Source organism: Loxodonta africana, chromosome X, assembly GCF_030014295.1.
Source record: "Loxodonta africana isolate mLoxAfr1 chromosome X, mLoxAfr1.hap2, whole genome shotgun sequence".
Classification (NCBI taxonomy): domain Eukaryota; kingdom Metazoa; phylum Chordata; class Mammalia; order Proboscidea; family Elephantidae; genus Loxodonta; species Loxodonta africana.
In genome coordinates this window covers 159,133,411-159,152,618 of record NC_087369.1, presented here as the reverse complement: position 1 = coordinate 159,152,618, position 19,208 = coordinate 159,133,411, and the positions used below count along the sequence as shown (strand labels likewise).

At 45.5% G+C, this 19,208-nt stretch overlaps 1 protein-coding gene across 1 annotated transcript; it reads right to left on the bottom strand.

Moving 5' to 3' along the window:
• Positions 1-256: 256 nt before the first annotated feature.
• VGLL1 (vestigial like family member 1) lies at positions 257-18,583 on the bottom strand. The gene is made up of 4 exons (XM_003420508.2): positions 18,437-18,583; positions 13,967-14,189; positions 3,481-3,906; positions 257-357 (listed from the first exon to the last, which is right to left on the bottom strand). Exons 2-4 carry the CDS (start codon positions 14,166-14,168, stop codon positions 257-259), a joined length of 729 nt encoding a protein of 242 aa, XP_003420556.1. The 5' UTR covers positions 14,169-14,189; positions 18,437-18,583.
• Between the last annotated feature and the right edge of the window lie 625 nt (positions 18,584-19,208).

Below are 19,208 nucleotides of genomic sequence, written 5' to 3'. Positions count from 1 at the left end.
GAATTTGTGAACTTTCTGAGTCACCTTGGTTACCTCGGTCGGTCAGGCTTTGGTAAAAGAACTCAGCTGAGTTGCTTCTAGAGCAAAACAAGAATATGTGTAAGAAATTTTACAAGATGCGAAGTGCATGGCCTCTTTGAGACTAAGAAGAAACAAATTCTGAAGACAGCAATACTAAAGAAATAAAAAGGTGTCAAGCTGAAATGCCCTTTCAGCTGCTGGTCATTGGTTTTTTACACTCAACTTTCTTCTCAGGTTACAGAGAATCACTGTCAAAGGTAGAAACCAGATACCTACTTTCATTTGCAAGGCTGGCGCTGGATGCTCCACGATTTGGGGAGAAATGGATTTTTTTATCTAGAAAAGAAGAAGAAAACATGGTTGGAAATGAAATCCCTGGGGCTGGGTTAGAAAGTGCATAATAGCATCCCTCCCCATCCCCCCACACCAGGATAACCAAACCCATTGCCTTGGAGTCAGCCTCTGACTCATGGCAACCCCATGTGTTACAGAGTATAAGTGTACTCCATAGGATTTTGTTGCTGTGATCTCTACAGAAGCAGATCACCAGACCTTTCTTCCGTGGCACTGCTGGGTGGGTTCGAACCACCAACTTTTAGGTTCGTCATTGAGCGAAAACTGTGCCACCCAGAGACCTCAGCAGTACCATGTAAACCAAACCTATTGCCCTTGAGTGGATTCTGACTCATAGAGATGCTTTAAGACAGAGTAAAACTGCCCCCGTAGGGTTTCCAAGGCTGCAAATCTTTAAAGAAGCAGAAACTGCCACATCTTTTTCCTACGGAGCAGCTGGTGAGTTTAAACTGCCAACCTTTCAGTTAGCAACCAAGTGCTTAACCATTGGGCCACCAGGGCCCAAATTGCCTGCCCCTCAGTTTCCAGAGACCTGGTGTATTTTCTCTATCAGAGTCTACAAAGACAGAGATGCTTTTGTTTTTCAGGCCCCTGGGCCATGATCCCTTCTTAGAGGCCGTGTTCCTGATTACGGGTTGCTGACCTCCTCAACAGATTCTGGGCAGCCAGTCACCAGTTAGTACGAGAGATGTCAGCATGAGTAGGAGAGAGGGAAGAGTTCATAGCAGTTGAGACTTGGGCGATAAACATTGGTTTGCGAACGTGTCTAGGGTTTTTGGGAATAGGATAATCCCTGCATTATCGTTTCACCATTAGGTGCCTGGCAATAGTAGATGCTCACTAAATATTTGCTGAAATGAAGTTGAGCTGTATAGAATGGATATGTTAGGGAGGCAATGATTTGAGCCGTCTGTGTTCTAACCAACCGTCGAAACAGGATTCTACTGTGTGTCCGCACAGGACACATACAAACTCAGTTGGGTCAGTTTCCCCTCTGAATCTGGTAGGAGCAGAGTTTTGAAAAATAGTTGGTGGGAATTCTCACAGGTTTCCCAGGCATGCCATTTTTTATTTACTCTTTAAGTACATCCCTAATCAAACCTTGAAAATGATGGAGTGGTATGTTAATGGGAAATTTGTTTTCGATGTTCGGATGGAGCAGAATGCCTGGCTTAGCTAGGGTGTGCTGAACAGGCCCTTTGTGTACTCTATGCTTAGTGCAGAGGAGAGGCAGCTTCCAGGAATCGATTTCAGGCCTTGGAGACTACCCATAAAACCCACTGCCGTCGAGTCAATTCCAACGTATCAACCCTGTAGGACAGAGTAAAAGTGCCACATAGGGTTTCCAAGGCTATAATCTTTATGGAAGCAGACTGCCACATTTTTCTCCCAAGGAGCTGCTGATGGGTTCAAACCGCTGACCTTTCAGTTAGCAGCCGAGCACTTAACCAGCACTTAACCTGCGCCACCAGGGCTCCTATGGGAGACTAGAAGCACAGATACGTATGGACTGGGAAGCTGCAAAAGAAAATTAATCCGGAGTACAGAGTGCCAGAGGAAGCTGACTTGGCCCTGTGAAACTATAAAATATATATTATCACCAACATTTCATATGAAAGGCAAATCTTGCAGCAGAGTGGGTTGTTTCTTTGGTGAAATTATAAATCAGGCTGATTCTACCCTCGTCCTTTTACTAAGAGAGTCTTGTTTCCTGATGGACATTTCTGCATGGAGTAGGCACTAATTAAAGGTCCCTGGGCAGTGCAAGGAAACCCTGGTGGTGTAGCGGTAAGAGCTATGTCTGCTAACCAAAAGGTTGGCAGTTCGAATCCACCAGGCCCTCCTTGGAAACTCTATGGGGCAGTTCTACTCTGTCCTATAGGGTAGCTATGAGTCAGAATTGACTCAACGGCAATGGGTTTGGTTTTGGTTTTGGGCAGCGCAAGGACCCCTGGTAGTCCAGTGGTTAAGAGCTCAGGCTGCTAACCAAAAGGTCGGCAGTTTGAATCCACCATTCACTTCTCGGAAACCCTACTGAGCAGTTCTACTCTGTCCTATAGGGTCGCTATGAGCTGAAATCGACTTGATGGCAATGGGTTTACAGGTGGTGCAAACGGTTTGTGCTAGACTATTAGCCAAAAGGTTGACGGTTCATACTCAACCAGCAGTACCGCAGAAGAAAGGCCTGGAGATTTGCTTCCATTAGTATTATAGCCGAGGAAACCCTATTGAGCAGTTCTACTTTGTCACACATCGGTTGCCATGAGTCAGAATCAGCTCGTTGGCGATGGGTTTTTTCCGGCACTAATGAAATATTTGTCACGTGAGTGAGTGAAGGAAGGAGTGAGTAAGCCTCAAGGGCATTTTAGGTTCAGAGGGAGAGGTAGTGGTCAGGGAGCAGGAACCCCAGGGAAACAGAGAAGGGGAGCCCAGAGCGCAGGACCCAGCTGCTCACAGTCAGGCAGCTCTGGGGCTGCCTGTCCAGTCACTTTGAATTTTAATGTGTGGAGCAGATGGTTGGTATAGACTGCCTTGTTTTTGCCCAGGATCCTGGCATCAGCACAAGTTGCCAACCTGTTTGGAGGCTTGAGTGCGAATCTGTAGGTGTGTCACAGAATTCTGCTTTGCAAACGGATTATTTGGTGGCTCATCATTTCTCTAGGGTAAGGCTAAGTCAAACAGACTGGGGTGAATACTCTGAGCCAAGTCCGTCTGGCTGCCTATCTTTGTAACCCATTAGCCATTAAACTGTGAATGCCAATGAAGTCTAAAAAAAAAAAAACAAAAACCAAACTCGTTGCCATCGAATCGATTCTGACTCATAGTGACCCTATAGGACAGAGTAGAACTGCCCCATATGGTTTCCAAGCAGCGCCTGATGGATTTGAACTTCTGACCTTTTGCTTAGCAGCCTTAACCACCATGGCACCAGGGTTTCCCCCAGTGAAGCCTAGTAAAGCTGTACGGAAAGTTTAAGCAGAGCATTCCGTCCCTCAGCAGTCTGGAGTGGCAGGAATTCGTCTTGGTCCCGTGTCTCATGCCAACTAATTCTCTACCGCAACCAATCAGGGGCGACCCTCCCGGTATCTGTAGGTGAGTCCTTACAGTGGGTGGAGTCAGGAGGCAGGTCAAGGAGCACTCCTGCTCTTCCAGCTGTCTGGGCCGAGTTGCTATCCTCACTGGTGGTAGGTTCCTGAGGACAGGACAGGCATCTTTCTTGCTGGAGGAGACTTACAAGGGGCTCACATTTCCCATCAGGCTTAGGCTCTGGAACCAGGGAGCCACCAGGGAAGGCATGAGAGTAGCCAGGCTCTGGGGAGCTGGGGCTGGCTAGGGAGGAGAAATGCCACAGCTCTCCAGGCTGCGCAGAAGGGCTCCCGGTCAGGGGCAGTGGGTACGGATCCACAGCCATGGAGCTGGAACCAGATGCATTCAAGCCACAGCTGGCTGCACCATTTGCAGGAGAGCCTTCTGGCTGTGGTTTTCTCCACTGAGAAGATAAATGCCATTGATTTGGAGACATGTCAGTATCTGGGAAGAAAAGATTTAGAGGACAGTTAGACAGCCGTAGCAGGTGTTTATTTATTTATTGTTTGCAAACTGGAAGTAGCTTAATTTTTTCTGGTTAATACATACTACTTTTTATTGCATCATTTTGTGTGTGTGTGAAAACATACACAACAAAGCATACACCAACTCAGTAGCTTCTACCTGTGTAATTCAGTGACATTGATTGCGTTCTTCAAGTTGTGAACCATTTCATACTATTTTTTTTAATGTGAAGAAAATGTAGAAAAGTTGAAAAAAATATCACCTTAATTATAATATCCAGAGACAACCACGTGGATGCACTTCTTTCTAGGATATTTTTCTCTTCATGTACGCATTATTTTGACAACACATATTGTTATCTAAGCTGCTTTTTCATCATTAAAATATTCTGAATATACTTCCATGGCAACGATGAGAGCCAAACATCAGCTTTTTAAACAGCCACACAGTAAATATTCCATTATAAGGTAGTAGAATGACTAATGGAATCCCTTGAGTGGTGCAAATGGTTAATGCGTTCAGCTGCTAATTGAAAGGTTGGAGATTTGAGTCCACCCAGAGACACCTCGGAAGAAAGGCCTGGCAATCTTCTTCCAAACAACCAACCATTGAAAGCCCTCTGGAGCACAGTTCTAGTCTCACACACATGAGGTCGCCATGAGTCAGAATCAGCTCCACAGGAACTTTTTTTTGGTAACGTTACTAACAAATGTCATATTTGCAGACAGTTCAGTCATTTCTGTTTTTTCAATTGTATTAAACAACGTTGCAGTGATCATCATTGTATACACATTTTGCACCCTTGTCCATTTAGTTTCAACAATTAAGGTAAATTTTCTAGAAGTAGAATTGTTTGATCAAAGGTGTTTTGTGTTTGGTTGTTGCTGTTTTGCTTTATTTTATAGCTGGTGTTTTGAATACACCAAATAGGAAATCACAGAACTAGTGTTTAGTGCTTGCCTATGTTGGTCATTCACACAACTCTAGGTGTTGAAACCTCATTTTCAGGAGGAATTTAGGGCACAGGGATGTTAAGAGACTGAACCAAGGTATTAGTCAAGTAGGGATCTGAGCCATAAGTGATGGGTGGGAAGTAGTTGCCTGGACCTCATCCTGTAAAAGCAAAATGCTCAGGGTCAAGGGGTGACACAGTTTATTGTTGCAAAGTTCATGTGGGCTGGCTGATGGGGATGGGGTCTCCTTTGGTGGAACAGCCACTACTCTGTGCCTGTAATAGTGGCTGAGTCTGAGGTCTCAAAAAGTCTACAATAGCTCATGACATGGATGGATGTTTTCCCCGTTCTCAACACCCACTCAGAAAGGAGAGGAGGAGGGAGTGAGCTCTGCCAGATGGTGCTTAAAGCCTGGAGCCTCTCATATATTCCAGCTAATGAAAGTAGAGGGGGTAGGCGTGGGCGAGGCAAGCAAAGGAAAATTTGAGGGCTGGAGAGGCTGTCTGGTGCACTGGCCCCCTTACCCCTCCACGTGCACTTCCCCCAGCTCTCCTGAATGTTCAACTTGACTGGATTCTGAACAAGAGAAAAAATGTCTGAGCAGCCTACCCAGTGGTACTGAAGCACCCCTACCCACCACTTTAGCTTTGCCTGTGATACAGATAATAAACGCAAAATGAGCTCTATCCCCGTGCCAGAGACATCCTGGCCAACGTATTATATCCTTCACAATGGGCCACGGGCAATGGTTGGCCTCTTCTAATGAAAACATGGGCAAGGAAACATTAAATTTGCTCCTGAGGGTGAATGCTGCTTTTAAAAATTGCTATCTGCAGGCAGTAGCAATTAGGGCACTGTGTGGCACAAATAGAGAGATCAAGCTGATTTGGTCTAATCCCTGTCTGCACTTCATATTGAGTGAGGGTACTGCATGTCCTAAGCATAAAACAACAACAACCCGTAGCTTCTGCCAGCCGGGCGGTTTCCATCTGAAGTGGCCTTACAGATCTCATAAATATGGCCTAGGCACTGACTGCCTGAAATGTGGAAGGCAGGGCCCCAGCGTGTTTTGAATATTTCTCTTAACTGCTTCCTTCCCGGGATTCTCTGACTGAAGCGTTAAGGGGAGCAGGTGGCGTGCCACACTCCAAGGTCCAGTTTGCTTACCGACTACACCAGAGCACAGTGTGAACAGAAAGATACTGGGAGGAACTGGATGTCCCAATCCCAAGTTCATAGCAACCCAATGGTGGGCCTTGGGGAGCCCGGAAATCCACCTGTCCTGACCAGGCTTGGGTGTTGGTGTCCCATGGAGGGGAGACCCTGAATTTTGGTGGGACTGCATTTTCACGGGCTTCTTGGGCCAACTACTCCAGCGGCCATGCCCATCCACCCTGTGGCCAGCTGGTAGTTTCCTAGGGCATAGCCTGGACTGGCTCAAGGCTACTGCTGCTACTAGAAGTGGTCCCAGTGACTCTTACTACCCACGTGCCCTCTCTTGGTTACCTCTGGAGGTGGGGGAAGGAGCCCCAGGGGAGGGTGGTAAGCAGACGCAGGCCTGCTGCACTCCACTCCTAGAGGCCGTATGCTACCTTCTCAAACTCCCAAACCACATTAGCGAATAGAGAGAGGGCGAGAGGGCGAGGAGCCCTGTGATTTGGGAACACTTGAGACAGGCTGAAGTGTTCCCTCAATAGGAATACAAAAGACTTCCACCCCATATACTCCAATCGTCAGCATCTGGACCCTCCTCTTAGTCCCACTCATGCCTCCATAATTCGCAGGGCCTCTGTCCTAAGATTGGGGTCTGCCTAGGGTGTGCTAGTCCCCATTTCCCATTCTGCCCCACGGGGTGAAACTGGCAAGCCACTCTGCTGTCACCCAGACAAATGCAGAGAAACCACTCACACCCACCTACATACATTTCTAGGTGCCCCAGAACCCTCCAGAAAGCACCTTCAGGCTCTGAAGAGCTTGACTCTACCCCACAGACCACCCCTCTTACACTCCATCCTTGCATGGTGGCCCTGCCTCCCTACTCCAGACTAGGGAGTCATGGATTGAATTGTGTGCCCCCAAAATATCTGTCAACTTGGCTGGGCCACGATTCCTAGTATTGTGTGATTTTCTACCATTTTGTCATCTAATGTGATTTTCCTATGTGTTGTAAATCCTATCTGTATGATGTTAATGAGGTTGGATTAGTGGCAGTTTTTTTTTAATAAGGCAGGACTCAATCTACAAGATTAGGTTGTGTTTTAAGCCAATCTCTTTCGAGATATAAAAGAGACAAGTGAGCAGAGAGACATGGAGATATCCTACCACCAAGGAAGCAGTGCCAGGAGCAGATCGAGTCCTTTGGACCCAGGATCCCTGCACTGAGAAGCTCCACAACCGAGAAAGATTGATGACAAGGACCTTCCCTAGGAGCCAACAGAGAGAGAAAGCCTTCCCCTAGAGCTGACATCCTGAATTCAGACTTCTAGCCTCGTAGACTGTGAGAGAATAAATTTCTCTTTGTTAAAGCCATCCACTTGTGGTATTTCTGTTATGGCAGCACTAGATGACTAAGACATAAGGTAATGATTTTAGCATGGTGTCTGGCACCCAGTGGGGGCTCAATATATGTTTGTGCCAATCCCCCTTCCTTACTGAAAAGGAAGACACGAAGTTGTCAGTGTTCACAAGTGCCATAAACAACTAGCATGACTATATTCCATGTAGATACTTACCCTAAAACCCTTAGCATTTCTTCCCCACCCCCATTTGAGTATGGCATATGGGAGGTGGGGAGAGAAGAAGGTGGGATCCTTTGAGATCAGCTATAAAAAGCCTCTGGGTACACAGGTATGTACCCTCTTGCCTTCTCCCAGCAGCCCTCGAGCAATGTGGTCTGGCCCAGGCTGGGCTCAGGGCCTGAGTTGGGGGTGGGATGCACACCAGACTGTGGCCCCCAGAACTGGTAGTTACTGAAGGTTCTTGAGTTACCAGCTCTGAAATCCCCAATGTCCTTTGAAAAGGGAAATAACCAAAGGTACCTTTAACTTCTGTTTTCTCTACTGAAGTGTGACCAGTATAAATTTACATAAGTAAATAAAAAATAACTTTGATTTGGAAAAGGAAGCCAGGGACTTCGGTTGCATTTCCTAGGCACATGGGCCTGTGTGCTTGGGTTTTGCATAGGTGGTTTTACAGAGTGCCCTTAGAAGGTGGGCAAACCGGGGGTGGGAGCCCATGAATGGGGAGCCTGTTCTCCTGGGCATGGCTTGGCTGTGGCCTGGAGGCTAGGTGCTGGTCTGCAGGAGTTGAGAGGATGCTGACGGTCAGAAATGAAAGGACACTTTCTGGATTTCCACTATTTTTGAAGCTGCACGTATGTCACATAACACCCTCAGTGAGCACCGCTATGGGGCTAGTCTCCTTTCACAGGCCCTCCCCCAGGACAGCAGAGTCTCTGAGAAACTCGATTCCTAACTGATAAGAGAGGCCTTGAGGGAAACAGTCTTTCATTTGCGCAATCAGCGGACAAACATTTATCTATCCCACCCCGCACTCTGTGAAGGCCACGTCAGCTTCCTAGTCAAAGGATTTGTGAGATTCCCACAGGGAAAATGTAACTTTCAAGAAGGTACAGGGAGAAGAGGGCCACCTCTCTGTTTGGCCTGGGAAACGTGGCATGAATGGGTGTCCCTAATGCCATCTACGTCCAAGTTCCCTTAGTGGGGAGGGGCTTCCCTGAAAGACTCAGGGGGAAGTCAGAGGGCAAAGGAAACAATACAGCTGCCACACAGCAGAATGCCCCGGAAAACTGGAGGCCTACAGGAGAGGCCTGCTGCTCTGTAATCCTAATGTTTCTAATTTAAGTCCTTATTTCCACCCTAATCCTTCAAACCACTACCTGTCTGTCTGTTTGTCGTACTGTAGTGGCTTGCATGTTGCTTTGATGCTGGATACCATGCTACCAGTATTTCAAATACCAGCAGGGTTACCCAGGGAGTTTCCAGGCTAAGGCAGACGAGGAAGAAAGGCCTGGAGATCTACTTCTGAAAATTAGCCAATGAAAACCTTATGGGTCACAACAGAACATTGTTCAATGTAGTGCTGGAAAATGAGCTCCCTAGGTTGGAAGCCACTCAAAATACACAGTGACCACAACAATGGGCTCAAGAATACCAACAACTGTGAAGATGGCACAGGACTGGGCAACATTTCATTCTGTTATACATGGGGTCACCATGAGTCAACTTGATGCTGTCAACTCAATAGCAACTAACAACAACAGATCATCGAAAAATACATGTATCACCGTCACGAAAATCACTAACACCTACATAGTAATTACTTAGTGTGTGCCAGGCACTGGACTGAGCACTCATGTTCATTATCTCATTGGCTCTTCACAAGCCACCCTCTTATAGTTAAATAAAACTCCATTTTTGAATGAGGAAACTGAGGCACAGAGGGGTGAAGTGATGTGCCCTGAGATCACACTGGTTAGTAAGTGGTGTACACACCCCATTGCACTCCTTCTCTAGGGAGACCCCATAGGTGGCAGACATCAATACTCTGTGATGCAAATTATGATTCTATTCATTCATTCATCCAACTTATACTAATGGAGTGCCTTGCATGTGCCAGGCACTGTGCTAGGTACTTGCATAGCAGCACTTAATAGACTGAGTATCTACTCTCATGGAATTCAGAGTCAAGAGGGAGAAAGGAGACAAGGAAGGAACACATAAACATATGTCTGATGGTGACAAAGGGTAAGAAGAAAAAATAAAATAGGGTAAGAATACAGAGACCACAGCTTGGGGGGCTTCTATTTTTTAAATAGGTTGTTCAAAGAAGGCTTATCTGAAGAGGTGACATTTAGATGGAGATGTGAATAAGAGTCAGCTATGCAGGTATCTGGGGAAAAAGCATTCTAGGGAGAGGGGACCAAGTGCAAAGAGCCTGAGACAGGATTTTACGTGGTATGTTTTACTAATGGCAAGGAGGCTGAAGTGGAGTGAGTGCGGTGGGAAGTAGTAGAATATGAGATCAGAGAGATAACAGGTACCCAGATGAGGTAGGACCCCATGAAAGACTTTGGATTTGATTCCAAGTAGATGGGAAATGTTATGGATTGAATTGCCCACCCCACCCCCAAATGTGTATCAACTTGGGTAGGCCATGATTCCCATTATTGTGTGGTTGGCCACCATTGTGTGATCTGATGTAATTATGCTATATGTTGTAAGTCCTAACCTCTATGATGTTAATGAGGCAGGATTAGAGGCAGTTATGTTAATGAGGCAGGACACAACCTACAGGATTAGGTTGTATCTTGAATCAGTGTCTTCTGAGATATAAAAGAGAGAATCAAGCAGAGAGGAGAGGTACCTTCCACCAATAAAGAAGCACTACTAGTGGAGCGTGTCCTTTGGGCCTGGGGTCCCTGTACTGAGAAGCTCCTAGACCAGGGGAAGATTGATGACAAGGGCCTTCCCCCAGAGCTGACAGAGAGAGAGCCTTCCCCTACAGCTGGCACCCTGAATTCAGACGTCTAGCCTCCTAGCCTGTGAGAGAATAAGTTTCTGTTTGTAAAGCCATCCACTTGTGGTATTTCTGTTACAGCAGGACTGGATAACTAAGACAGGAAGCTATTAGAAGGTTTTAAACAGATGAGCAACATGATCTGACTTTCATTTTAATGGTATCATTCTGACCACTGTGTTGAGAATAGACTGAAGAGGAGCTAGGACAGTTAGACCAATTAGGAGGCTACTGCAATAATCCAAGGGAGAGATCATGGCTTCTCGGAGCAGGGTGATAGGATCAGAGGTGGGGAGAAATGGTCAGATCTTGAGTATATTTTGAAGGTAGAACCTACAGAATTTCCCAAAGGATTAAACATGGGGTGTGAGATAAACAGAGGATGTAAACATGACTCTAAGCAATTGGAAGGATACAGTTTCCACTTACTGAGATGGGGGAGACTGCAGGAGGGGCAGGTTGGGGAGAAGATTAAGAGTTCAGCTTGGGACCTCTTTCGTTTGAGATTCCTATTAGACCTATGAAGTGAAGGTATCAAGTAGATATTCGGATATATAGATCTGGAATCCAGTCTGGAATACATCTGGAATAGATCAGCATATAGATGGTATTTAACATCAAGGGATTGGAAGAGATCACCTAAGGACTGAATTTAGGCACAGAAAAGAAATAATCTGAGACCTGAGTCCTAGAGCCCTTGAATGTTTAGAAGTTGGAGAGAGAAGGAGAATCCAGCAAAGGAGACTGAAAAGGAGTAGTGACCGAGGAGGTAGGAGAAAAACCAAGAGAGTGTGATGTAATGAAATCCAAGTGAAGCGTTTCCAAGAGGACGGTGCAATCAAACGTGGCTGATAGGTCAAATTAGATGAAGACAGAAGGACCATGGGATTTGGAAAGTGGAGGCGAGGCCACTGTTAACCTTGATAACAGTGGTTTTAAGGAGTGATGAGGATGAAAGTCTGAGTGAAGTGGACTCAAGAGAGCATGGGGGGAGGGAAAGAGATAAATCTGTTGCCATCAAGTTGATTCCAACTCGTAGTGACCCTATAGGACAGATTAGAACTGCCCTGTAGGGTTTCCAAGGCTGTAAATCTTTACAGAAGCAGACTGCCATATCTTTCTTCAAGGAGTAGCCGGTGAGTTTGAAATGCTGACCTTTCTGGTAGCAGCTGAGCGCTTAACCACTGTACCACCAGGGCTCCTTGGAAGAAGAGATAGTGCATCTAAATACCACTTTTGAGTTTTGCTGCAAAATAAAGCAGACGAATTAGGCAATAGTTCAAGAGTTGGTTTTAGCTCCAATTTTACCAGGTGTTATGGATTGAATTGTGTCCCTGCAAAAAGATATGCTAAAGTCCTAACTCCCATACCTGTGTATGTGACCTATTTGGAAATAGGTTCTCTCTTTGAAGATGTTATCATCTAGGTTATCTAGGTCATACTACAGTAGGCTATGTTGTAGTCCAATATGACTGGTGTCCTTATAAAAAAAAAGATATACTGAGACAGAGAGAAAGGAAGGATGCCATGTGATGCTGTAGTTGCAAGCCAAGAAATGCCTGGAGCCACCAGAAGCTAGAAGGAAGACATGGAACGGTTTATCTCTCAGAGCCTCAGAAGAAATCAACACAGCCAGTGCCCTGATTTGGAGTTCTAGCCTCCAGAATTGTGAGTCAATAAATTTCCATTCTTTAAAGCCACCTAATTTGTTGTATTTTCTTACAGCAGTCCTAGGAAACTAATATACCAAGCAAGTAGGATAGAAGAAGTGAGGGACCATGGACTGATGGTGCTTACAAGGGAGCAACTGTCATAAATCCAAGCCAATATTTTCAGCAATAAGAAACCAAAGAGTCAAATAGCCAAAGTCAGCATACTTGCCCCTGAATGAAGTGTCCGGGAATTTTTATCCTTCCAAGGAGCCAGTTAGATCTTCTGGATCCCGTGTAGCTCATTTCTCAGCTCTTAGCACATGCCAAACCCCTAAATGACTCAAGATCATAGCCATTCCTTCTCGTGCTCTGGTAATTCAACACACCCTTGGACATCACCTCCCCAGCCTCCACCCACCTTTCGTACCCACTGTAACATCATTTCCTTTTGTATCTGCTGCTACCACACACCCTTCCACATGTTCACTTAACCTCAAAAATTCTCTGAGAAAATCGCATCACCTGACTGGAAAAGACATTTCTAGGAGAGACGTAAATTCTGCAAAGGTAAGTGCATCAGACACACACCAACTCTGAGTCCTGACACAAAGAGCAAAACCAGGGTGGTGTTATCTGGAAAGAGGTCCCACGTGTCCACTGTGCACAAAGCACCTCACTTGGAGGCATGTACATCCTTCAATGAGAGCAAAGTGTTCAACACGTTTGTTTGAGAACAGCAGTAAACAGCCGGTAAAATCAACTAGACTCTGGTCTATCTATTTGTACATTTCATAAAAGTAAAGAGGAGCCACATGAGGCCCAGGAGACACAGTGCCTAGGGCCCAGAAATACTTTCATGGGTCCATGAAAATGTTCTAACTTCTTTCACAATCAGAAGGAAAAAATGAACATAATGATCAAAAAAACCAGTTGCCATGGAGTCAACTCCAGCTCATGGGGACCCCATAAATTACGTAGAGTAGAATTGTATTCCATAGGGCTTTCAGTGGCTGATTTCTAGGAAGCGGATCACCAGGTCTTTCTTCTGAGGTGCCTCTGGGTGGACTTGAACCACCAACCTTTTGGTTAGCAGCTGGGTGCATTAACCATTTATACCACCCAGGGACTTCATATGAATATAATGATAATAAAAAAAAATTGAATATACAAAAATGAATCCAACCTAGAGTACATTCATCTTTATACTTACACAGTCATAAAATAGAATTTTTTATATTTTTTATAGAGGAAAGGGCCCACAAAGGCAAAAGTATCTAGGGCCCATGAAAGTCCCACTGCCAGCTTCATTTTTATGGCTTCCTCCAAATCTGGATAATTTGACGTACACATTTTAACATAGCTCCCTCATGGTAACTGCTTTGAATGTAAAAATGTTTATTTTTTAAAAATGACCAAATAGTGAGTGCAGTGGACATCCTGACCCTGTTGGGGTGGGGTGAGAGCCGCAGCAGGATCCTTTATTTACCTCCCTCTGGCCCTGGCCTTGCTCCACTATCAGTTGAGAGGAGGCCAGGAGCACCTACATGGGACCTACTTTGTCTTATTATAAATTCTTTGGTGTTCCTGCCCTATCAGGCCACTAGTATTAAAATAATAGTGATAATGATGGTAATAGTAAACAGGTGTCAGGCTCTTATTGTGTGCTGAGCAGTGAACCCAGCACTTTACACAATTGAGGAAATAATGCAATCAGTGAACTAATTTGATTAAACAGTATCCATTATCACGTTAAACTTATAAGAAGGAAGTGTGGCTTCGTGCTGGATGGTTTGACTTTCCTGTAGCAAATATATACGTTTCTAAGTGTAATAATGAGTTGGTCTGAGTTCTAGCCCAGGCAGGGAATTCCCGCCTCCTCCCTCCCAACATGCTTACCATTCCTCCCGGTCGCTTCTCGGCTCTGGCCTGAGGGGCTCAATCTCTGGGGACTTTTGATGTTGCTCAGAGCCCTAGAAAAGTGCTCATCCACGACGCTGCTTATGTCCCCTTGGAAATAGGTGAAAAGGACACACCGGGAATTCCACTCGGTCTTAATAGGCTTCTGTTTACTCTTGGAAGTCTTCTTTGTTTCTTCCATCGTGGGTGACGCAAATGATAGCTGTGGACCAAATACAAAATATCACTGGCATCATTTTTCCAAGAGGCTTAGCTATAGCTAGGATAAGCAGCATCCTTAGAGGCAAGCGGTTTGTGCCTACAAAGTACAGGTCCTCACTGGGGCCCATGGAGCCACTGAGCTCTTGAGTAGTTCCAGGAAGCTCAACAACAATGCTGTGCTGGTCTGAAGATAAGCCAAGGAGCCTCATCTAACCAGTGTTCAGGAAACAAGAAGACAAAGCTTTACAAAGTGCTGAAAGGGGTCTTCTCTTATGAATGACTGGCAACATGACTAGAAGAGTATCATGAAATGGAGGGATAAAAGGATCATTACGACCAAATAGCCTCCTGGGAAAGTACCTTCCTCCAAAGTGAACGAGTCCAGATGGGCCCAGAACTACATGTAGATCCCCCCAGACAAAGACATGGGTGCCCCTCGAGAATTTGACTAAGCAATCCAGTGGTTACTTGACAATTTCATTTCTCACAAGAAGCATTGATTTCCATCTTGACAACTTCCATGCGAGAGAATAAAGCACATCAAATTCTCGAACTCGCCCTGACACCCTAATCTATGTACGACGGTGTCCTGCACCCACCCACCCCTACCCCCCATCTTAGAAACCAGCAATTACAAACAACACTACTTCTAAGGCCTCCAGGCAGATATATTCTGGAGCAAATACAGACCTCCAAAAAATTTTTTTAAAGTTAATATATTGTGGCAGCATTGGTGGAAAGCCACTGGAAGATAGTAAGCTCTATTCACCATTGTATCGTCGGTGCCTGGAATAGAGAGGATATTCAATAGCTATTTGCTGAATTGCCTTAAACTTGGCCTCCATCAATGGCATCATGGTATCGTACCTTGCGAGCTCCTCGAGGGCAGAGGTTGTCCATTTGCACCCAGACCAGGACCTGGCACACAGTTGGCACTCGAGTCGTGCTGTGACCTTTCTTTACTAGGGAAGTAGCTTGTCTGCAAGTCCCTTTACCTTTGGCCACCAATCTGACCTCCCAGGTGCTCTGGCAAGAATAATCTATTTGTTCTTGTGAATATAATGAAAATGACTAGAATATAATGAAAAGGCCTAGAGTTGAATAGGCTGTCTCTCTCTCTAGTCTATGAGATTCTTGGAACCATTTCTTATTCACTTCTTTATCCTTAGAACCTAGCACAAAGGAGGCATTCAGTAAATGGTGGCTGAGTGACTGAATGCCTCTTGGTGGAGAGAAAGCCCAATGCATGGAAAACATACCAGAATAAGAGTCAGAAGACCTGTTTTTTTTTGTTTTTCCCACAGCTCCAAAAAAAGCCAGTTGTGTAACTTTGGGGAAATTACATAGCCTCTCTGGGCTTCTGCTGCCTCTTGGGTAGAAGGAAGGGGTTCGAGTGCATGAATCCTACAGCCTAGTCTTTTATGATTCTACCAGAAGCGTCAACAGGTTATGATGGGGACGTTAGGAAGTAATTTGGCATTAAGCAGGGACCCTTTTAAAAAAGTTCTTTTCAGAATCATTTTAGCCAAAAAAAAAAAAAAAATTTTTTTCCATAGCTGGATTGCATTGTTTAGAGAAGGCTTTGATTGAGAACCACCATTCTCTTCCCCACTGGCTGATAGTCATGCTAAGCATAACCAGACACTACCTAAAAATGAATCTCTTGTATCCTTATTTCAAAAAGACATATGAACAACCACTTTAAAAAACTGTCAGTTTCTTATAAGTTAAACATATGCTTAGCATATGACCCAGCAATCCTACTTCTAGGCACATATAACCAAGAGGAATGAAACATATGTCCATGCAAACACTTGTACATGAATGCTCATATAACAGTTTTATTCATAGTTGTGAAACTGGGAACTACCCAAATGTCATCTCCAGGAGAATAAATAAACTGGATGTGACCTACTCATACAATGGAAAACCACTTGGCAATGAAAAGGACCAAACCACCAATCCATATAGCAACATAGATGAATCTCAAAACCATGTTGAGCGAAAGCAGCACGTGTTGAGCACAAAAAACCACATATCGTATGAATCCATTTATACGCAACAGGCACCAATATCTATGGTGAGAGAAGTCAGAACAGCAGTTGCCTGTGGGTAGGGGTTGACTGGCATGAGAGAACTCTCGGGGTGTTGGAAAAGCCCTCCAGCTTGATGAGGGTGATGGATCTACATGGATGTATACATTCATCAAAACTCATTAAATCGTACACTTAAACTGTGCATTGCATTGTAGGTAAATTGTTTCTCAATTAAAAAGCACATACTCAGACACTCGAAGTTATGGAAATAAAGCAAATAATGTGTTTTTTAAAAAAAACAGTTGTCATTGAATCAACTCCAACTTATGGCAACCCCGTGTGTGTCAGAGTAGAACTGTGCTCCATAGAGTTTTCCGTGGCTGATTTTTCAGAAGTAGATCACCAGGTCTTTTTTCCGAGGTGCCTCAGTGGACTCGAACCTCCAGCATTTTGATTAGCTGTTGAGTGTGTTAACCATTTGAACCACCCAGGGACAAAGGTGTAATGAATGATAAAGTAATAATAAATGTGAAGGCTGCTCTTTTTTTTTTTTAGAGCTAGAGTTTACAAAACATCTACTATGTGCCAGAAGCTATACATATATTTTCTCCAATCTTTATAGTCCTCAAAGTAAGTGTTATTACCCCCACTTTATAGATGAGGTAATTGGGGCTTAGAGAAGGTAAATAATAATAATAATAAACTACCCAGGCCCCACAACCAGAAAGTGGCAGAGCTGGGATTTAAACCCAGATCTCCCTGACTCCAAAGCCTGTCCTCTTCCCACTATCCCTTATGGTCTACTTGGACACTAGTCCCAGTTTCGCCACCATCTGTGGCAATAATAGTCCCTCCCTCTCTCTGGGCCTCAGTCTCCCCATCTGTCAAATGTAGGGGTCTGGCCTCTAACCCCTACGGGGCTTGGTGCTGGGACCCTAAACCAGCCATCTTGTTTTCCTCAGGGAATGCAGGCAGGACATCAGTGCATCCCCTTGGGGCTTCTCCTGGGAGCCTCTCTCTGCTGCCTCCAGCGTTGCTTAACACCTTGGTAGCACTCACATCTTACTCTCGGAATTGTCAGTGGCCACTATTCTCAGCTGGCTCTGGCTTGATACGGCTTGTAATCGAATCGATCTTTACTGTCTTTTTCTGAAGCTATAAGGGAAGGGGCTGGCTGAAACCTTGGGCCATTAGAGCCTGAAGCAACTCTTAGGCTCCTTGGGTAGATACCACAGAGACCACAGATCATCTGGCTGGAGGCAGGACAGGTCTGAGAGAGACCTAGTCTGAGGCAATGCTTCAGTCGCATCACCTTACAAGGTTCAGATGGTTTGTAACTAGGGGTCCAGAAGAAACCGCAAGTGCTGTCTCTGACCCTCCCTTCCCCCTTCCAAACACACAGATACACACTCAAAGGAAAGCCGTGCATTACCTCTCTGGGACCAGCTACAAGCAATTCCCTGGTTGCACTCGGATCCCAGCAGAGGGGGTCTACCTTGGAGGGATGTTGAAATTCTGAAGACTGCCATATGGTTCAGCCCTGCACAGAGCTGCAGCTCACCGCACCTCTGCAGAGACGTTAGCAGCTCCGTCCCCCTGTGAGCCTTGTGTGGGGGCTAGCGTTCTTCAGGAAGGAATTGATGGGGTGAGCCTGGCTTAGGAAAAAGGGATGCTGTGAAGCCAGGGCAAGGGGATGTGAAGGAGGCTGGAGAAAGGATGGGGCACACCTGGAGAGGTTTCTGTGAGAAGATGTCTCTGTCCCAGTGCCTGGCTCATAGCAAAAACCTCTTACAGGCAATATCCCAGGGCCACATTTTGCCCGCTGTGCAGTCAGAATGGCATCATTTACACACTACAGGCAGTCTGCCCCTTCCCCGATGCACAAAATATAAAGACACCAAGTGCTCTGAGTAGGATGTCGAAATACTTTCAACCTTCCACAAACATCTTTTAACACGGAATCTGAAATCAGCAATTTGGCCTCAACTCCACCACAGCTTGCCTGCATGGACCACACTTCTGCAAAATGGTACCTAGGGACTAGGGTCACAAGTTAGAAGGGTTGTCACAGTGGTCATTTGGAACAAAAGCCCCACAGGGACCAGATAGAGTGGTGTGTCTCATTGCACAAAGTATGTGATGCCCTCCCATTCCTTCCCAGATGAATTGCCTGCCATCCCCCTCCCCTCAAAAAAGCCCCAGCTTCTCTTACCTTAATTTCTGACCATCACCTGAGGCAGAGTAAGATTCTGGGACAAGGTGCGCTCAGCTGGCCAGAACCGCCTGACCCACTTCGCTACAGCTCAGCGCATGCAAAGAAGGAGCCGGGGGTTTCAGACCCTCCCCTTGCTTGGTCCTGCCCCTCTCGCTGCCGTGCAAGGCGTTTCCTGCTAGCTATCTATTAAGAATGCAGAAAATGCACTCGAACAAGTCAACCGGGTTGGGCATCTGCAGGAATGAGGAAAATGGGGACCTCTTTATTTAATGCCTTCTTTTTGCCTTTTCAAAAAAACAAAACAAAACAAAACAAAAAAAACAGCACTTTGTAATATTGTCTCTTGAACTAGGAGGCCAATTGTTGACCCAGAAGCCACTCAAAGAGTCAGGAGCATCTAAGTCGTAGGCCTTCTATCAAATTGATGTCACATATTCAGTTTCAGAGGCTGAGAGGGTCCGTTGTGTCCACCTCTAGTTTCTCTCTCTCTCCCATTGGAAGGGAAGTGGACCCAGACCCCCGGGATTCAGAACTTGTCACAGCCTTGCGTGGACCTGACAGGGAGTGAAGAATAGACGAAATGGCTCAGGAGCTCCAGCTGGAGGTTTGGAGCCAGGGTCCCAATTCTCATTTTGAAAAACCCTCATTATTAGCTCAGGAAGTGGCGCCATCATTCCGGGCCAAACTCCTGGAGTTATACTTCATTCCTTTCATTCTCTATTTCAACACATTAATTCAATAAATATCTATTGAATATCTACTCTGTGCT

What these genes read in the sequence shown, in the direction of transcription:
- VGLL1 (XM_003420508.2), bottom strand. Translation starts at nt 14,168, where the DNA reads ATGGAAGAAACAAAGAAGACTTCCAAGAGTAAACAGAAGCCTATTAAG. An exon ending in AGAAGCGACCGGGAGGAATG is followed by an intron (nt 3,907 to 13,966) that starts GTAAGCATGTTG and finishes TTTTCTTCCCAG; the next exon opens with ATACTGACATGTCTCCAAAT. An exon ending in GCCTCCTGACTCCACCCACT is followed by an intron (nt 358 to 3,480) that starts GTAAGGACTCAC and finishes CTTCTTTTCTAG; the next exon opens with ATAAAAAAATCCATTTCTCC.